The 4,727-nt window shown below is 45.5% G+C and overlaps 1 protein-coding gene across 1 annotated transcript in view; it reads right to left on the bottom strand.

The window, feature by feature from the left end:
* TMC7 (transmembrane channel like 7) overlaps positions 1-4,727 on the bottom strand; it is a 71,622-nt gene that overhangs the window by 39,233 nt on the left and 27,662 nt on the right. Inside the window, exon 3 of the mRNA XM_017534270.2 lies at positions 4,103-4,251. Coding sequence (XP_017389759.2) covers positions 4,103-4,251 — 149 coding nt within the window. The remainder of the gene's footprint in view (positions 1-4,102; positions 4,252-4,727) is intronic.

The raw sequence follows: 4,727 nt of genomic DNA, 5'->3' as shown, positions 1-4,727 counted from the left end.
CAGGAGTTCAAGACTAGCCTGGCCAACACAGTGAAACCCAGTCTCTACTAAAAATACAAAAATTGAGCTGGGTGCAGTGGCGGGTGCCTGTAATACCAGCTACTAGAGAGGCTGAGACAGAAGAATGGCTTGAACCTGGGAGGCAGAGATGGTGGTGAGCTGAGATCCCGCCATTGCACTCCAGCCTGGGCAACAAGAGTGAAATTCCGTCAAAAAAGGAAAGAAAGAGAGAAAGAAAGAAAGAAATATGTTCCATTCTCCAAATAAAACAACAATAAAAAGGTAGTTCATTGGATAAATTACCAATCGTATTTTACAGGTCTTAAAATAGTAATAATGGAGACAACCATTTCCTTTATCCCACCATATTCCTTACAAACTTCACAAATTTTCACATTAGCAGTTTTGGGGGGATGTTTAAAAAATGTTTTGCTTTATAATAGATAATCCTGGCCAGATGCGGTGGCTCACACCTGTAATCCTAGCACTTTGGGAGGCCAAGGTAGGCAGATCACCTGAGGTCAGGAATTCAAGACCAGCCTGGCAAACATGGTGAAACCCCGTCTCTACTAAAAATACAAAAATAAGCTGGGAGTGTGGCACACACCCGTGATCCCAGCTGCTTGGGAAGCTGAGGTGGGAAAATCGCTTGAACCTGGGAGGTGGAGGTTGCAGTGAGCTGAGACCGTGCCATTGCACTCCGGCCTGGGTAACAAGAGTGAAACTTCATCTCAAAAAATAAAATAAAATAGACGATACCAAAAAAAAGTTTAATGTTTCTAATTTTGTATTTTTTTAAATTACATTTTAGGTTTTGGGTACATGTGAAGAACATGCAAGATTGTTGCATAGGTACACACGTGTCAGTGGGATTTGCTGCCTCCCTCCCATCACCTATATCTGGCATTTCTCCCCATGCTAACTCTCCCCAACTCCCCACCCCCGCTGTCCCTCCCCTATTTCCCCCCAACAGACCCCAGTGTGTGATGCTCCCCTCCCCGTGTCCATGTGTTCTCGTTGTTCAACACCCACCTATGAGTGAGAATTTTGTATTTTTTTATTTGCATTTTTATTTTTAGATTAAATAGAAACAGGATCTTATTATGTTGCCCAGGCTGGTCTCGAACTCCTGAGCTCAACGGATCCTCCTGCTTCAGCCTCCCAAAGTGCTAGGATGACAGCAGGCATGAGCCACCATGCCTGGCTAATTTTGTATTTTGGCACAAATTCCAATTTTTGCATACTTGCTAAGGACCAAATTGCGTCCTCACCCTAAAATTCATATGGTGAAGCCCCAACCCCAATATAATGGTATTTGGAGATGAGCTTTTGGGAAGTGATTAGGTTTTACTGAGGTCTTGAGAGTGGAGCCCCATGATCGGATTACTGTCATTATAAAAAGAGACACCAGAGAGTTTGCAGTCTTTATCAGAGCACACTCAAAGCAAACGTTATGTGAACACACAGCAAGAAGGCTTGCTCAAGCCTCCAAAACCATGAGAAAAATAGTAGCTGTTTTTTTGTTTTTTTGTTTTTTTTTTTGAGTCGGAGTTTTGCTCTTGTAGCCCAGGCTGGAGTGCAATGGCGCAATCTCGGCTCACCGCAACCTCCGCCTCCTGGGTTCAGGCAATTCTCCTGCCTCAGCCTCCTGAGTAGCTGGGATTATAGGCACACGCCACCATGCCCAGCTAATTTTTTGTATTTTTAGTAGAGACGGGGTTTCACCATGTTGACCAGGATGGTCTCGATCTCTTGACCTCGTGATCCACCCGCCTCGGCCTCCCAAAGTGCTGGGATTACAGGCGTGAGCCACCGCGCCCGGCAGTAGCTGTTTTTTAAGCCATCCAGTCTGCGGTATATTGTTATGGCAGTCCAGCCAACTAATAACAATCCATAATCCCAAATTCTTACCATTATAGGAAAGTAGGGGTTCACAGTATTTTCAGGGCCATGAGAACTCTTTGTAGTTTGGTAAAAGTGATAAGCCTCCATGTCTGTAATCCCAGCACTTTGGGAGGCTGAGGCAGGAGATCATGAGGTCAGGAGTTCAAGACCAGACTGGCCAACATGGTGAAACCTCGTCTCTACTAAAAAATACAAAAATTAGCTGGGCGTGGTGGCTCGTGCCTGTAATCCCAGCTACTTGGGAGGCTGATATAGGAGAGTTGCTTGAACTGGGACCCAGTAGGCAGAGGTTGCGGTGAGCTGGGATTGTGCCAACGCACTCCAGCCTGGGCTACAGAGCAAGATTCCATCTCAAAAATAAATAAATAAAATAAAATAAAGGTGATGAGCCTCGTCTCAGGATAAGAAGTCTTTTTGTTTGTTTATTCATTTTTTTTTTTGTTTTGAGACAGGGTCTTCTCTGTTGCCCAGGCTGGAGTGCAGTGGCACAATCACAGCTTACTGTAGCCTCAAACTTCTGGGCTCAGGCGTTCCTCCTGCCTAAGCTTCCCCAGAAGCTGGGACTATGGGTCTATACCACCACAACCAGCTAGTTTTTAAAACTTTTTTTGTAGAGGCAAGGTCTTTGTTACCCAGGCTGGTCTCAAACTCCTGGGCTCAAATGATCTTCCTTCCTCAGTCACCCAAAATGCTGAAATTACAGGCATGAACCGCTGCCTGGCTGGGATAATGCTTTTAATAATATGGTAATTGTATGTCTGTTTTTATTTTATGCATTGAAATTAAAAGCATAACATTTTACAAATAATATACTTATGCATAATATTTCAAAAGCATAAAACAGTATTTTAATAATATTAAAATATTACAATTAAATAATATTTTAAAATAATACTATTTTATATATTTAATTTAAATGCATAAAATAAAAACAGACATACAGTTATCTTTTCTTTTTTTTGGAGAGCAATGGTGTGATCTCTGCTCACTGCAACCTCTACCCCTGGGGTTCAAGTGATTTTCCTGCCTCAGCCTCCCTAGTAGCTGAGATTACAGGCATGCACCACCACACCCAGCTAATTTTGTCTTTTTAATAGAGACAGGGTTTCTCCATGTCGGTCAGGCTGCTCTTGAACTCCCGACTTCAGGTGATCCACCCACCTTAGCCTCCCAAAGTGCTGGGATTATAGGTAGCAGCCACGGCACCTGGTCCAGTTACCATATTATTAAAAAACGTATGTGTGATAGAAAGACATATGTGAACATCTGTGAACATCTTTACTGGCACTTTTTTTTGAGACAGAGGCTTGCTCTCTCACCCAAGCTGGAGTGCAGTAGTGCAGTCTTGGCTCCTCGGCTCACTGCAATGTCCTCCTCCCAGGTTCAAGTGATTCTCATGCCTCAGTCTCCCAAACAGCCAGGATTACAGGCATGCACTACCATGCCCAGCTAATTTTTGTATTTTTAGTAGAGATGGGATTTCACCATGTTTGCCAGGCTGGTCTCGAACTCCTGACCTTGTGATCCACCCAATTCAGCCTCCCAAAGTGCTGGGATTACAGGAGTAAGCCACTGTGCCTGGTCTTTACTAGCACAGTAAATAATAAGATCTGGCCGGGCGTGGTGGCTCACGCCTGTAATCCCAGCACTTTGGAAGGCCAAGGCAGGCAGATAACAAGGTCAAGAGATCGAGATCGTCCTGGCCAACATAGTGAAACCCTGGCTCTACTAAAATACAAAAATTATCTGGGCGTGGTAGCGCATGCCTGTAGTCCCAGCTACTCAGGAGGCTAAGGCAGGAGAATTGCTTGAAGCCGGGTTGTGGAGGTTGCAGTGAGCCGAGATTGCACCACTGCACTCCAGCCTGGCACCTGGCGGAAAAGCGAGACTCTGTCTCAAAAAATAAAATAAAATAAAATAACAAGATCTAGTGGCAGGTCTAATAACGACCGAAATTTCCAAGCAGTCATGGGACTTAATAAATACAACAACCAGAAGGGACAGGAAAATATCACAATTTTTTCCTGGTTACAAAGGCACAGGTTCTACTAAACCTAGCTGTGGTTTGTTGCTCACATTCATCATGGAAGGAAATGCTCAATTTCACTTAGGCCCTAGTGGAAACTAAGCTGAACTTGCCCCCCAGACACAGAGACTCCTGCAGACGAGACTGGGCACAGATGCTGGGGTGCAGTACCTTCAATGCTTCGAATGTCCTCCCGCCACAGCTCCAGGTGGGTCGTCATCTCTCGCGCCTTCTCTAGGAACCTCTTCCAAGACTTGCTGCTATACCGCTTCCATTGGTCCCACTCGGAGAGATACTTCATTTGGGTCTCCTGAATGTCCCTGCATGGAAAACATGACCATGACGATGACAGCAGCAGCAGCATGAAGACTCAGCATCTCAGCCCGACACAGTAGCTCATGCCTGCAATCCCAGCACTTTGGGAGGTCAAGGCAGGTGGATCACCTGAGGTCAGGAGTTCAAGACTAGCCTGGCCAATATGGTGAAACGCCATCTCCACTAAAAATGCTAAATTAGCCAGGTGTGGTGTCAGGCATCTGTAATCCCAGCTACTCAGGAGGCTGAGGCAGGAGAATCACTTGAACCTGGGAGGCAGAGGTTGCAATGAGCTGAGATCACACCATGGCACTCCAGCCTGGGCACTAAGAGCAAAACTCCATCTCAAAAAAAGAAAAAGGAAGCCGGGCGTGGTGGCTCAAGCCTGTAATCCCAGCACTTTGGGAGGCCGAGGCGGGTGGATCACAAGGTCAAGAGATCGAGACCATCCTGGTCAACATGGTGAAACCCCGTCTCTACT

This window comes from Cebus imitator, unplaced genomic scaffold (genome assembly GCF_001604975.1).
Source record: "Cebus imitator isolate Cc_AM_T3 unplaced genomic scaffold, Cebus_imitator-1.0 Scaffold85, whole genome shotgun sequence".
Taxonomy (NCBI): domain Eukaryota; kingdom Metazoa; phylum Chordata; class Mammalia; order Primates; family Cebidae; genus Cebus; species Cebus imitator.
This window is presented reverse-complemented; position numbering and strand designations above follow the sequence as displayed.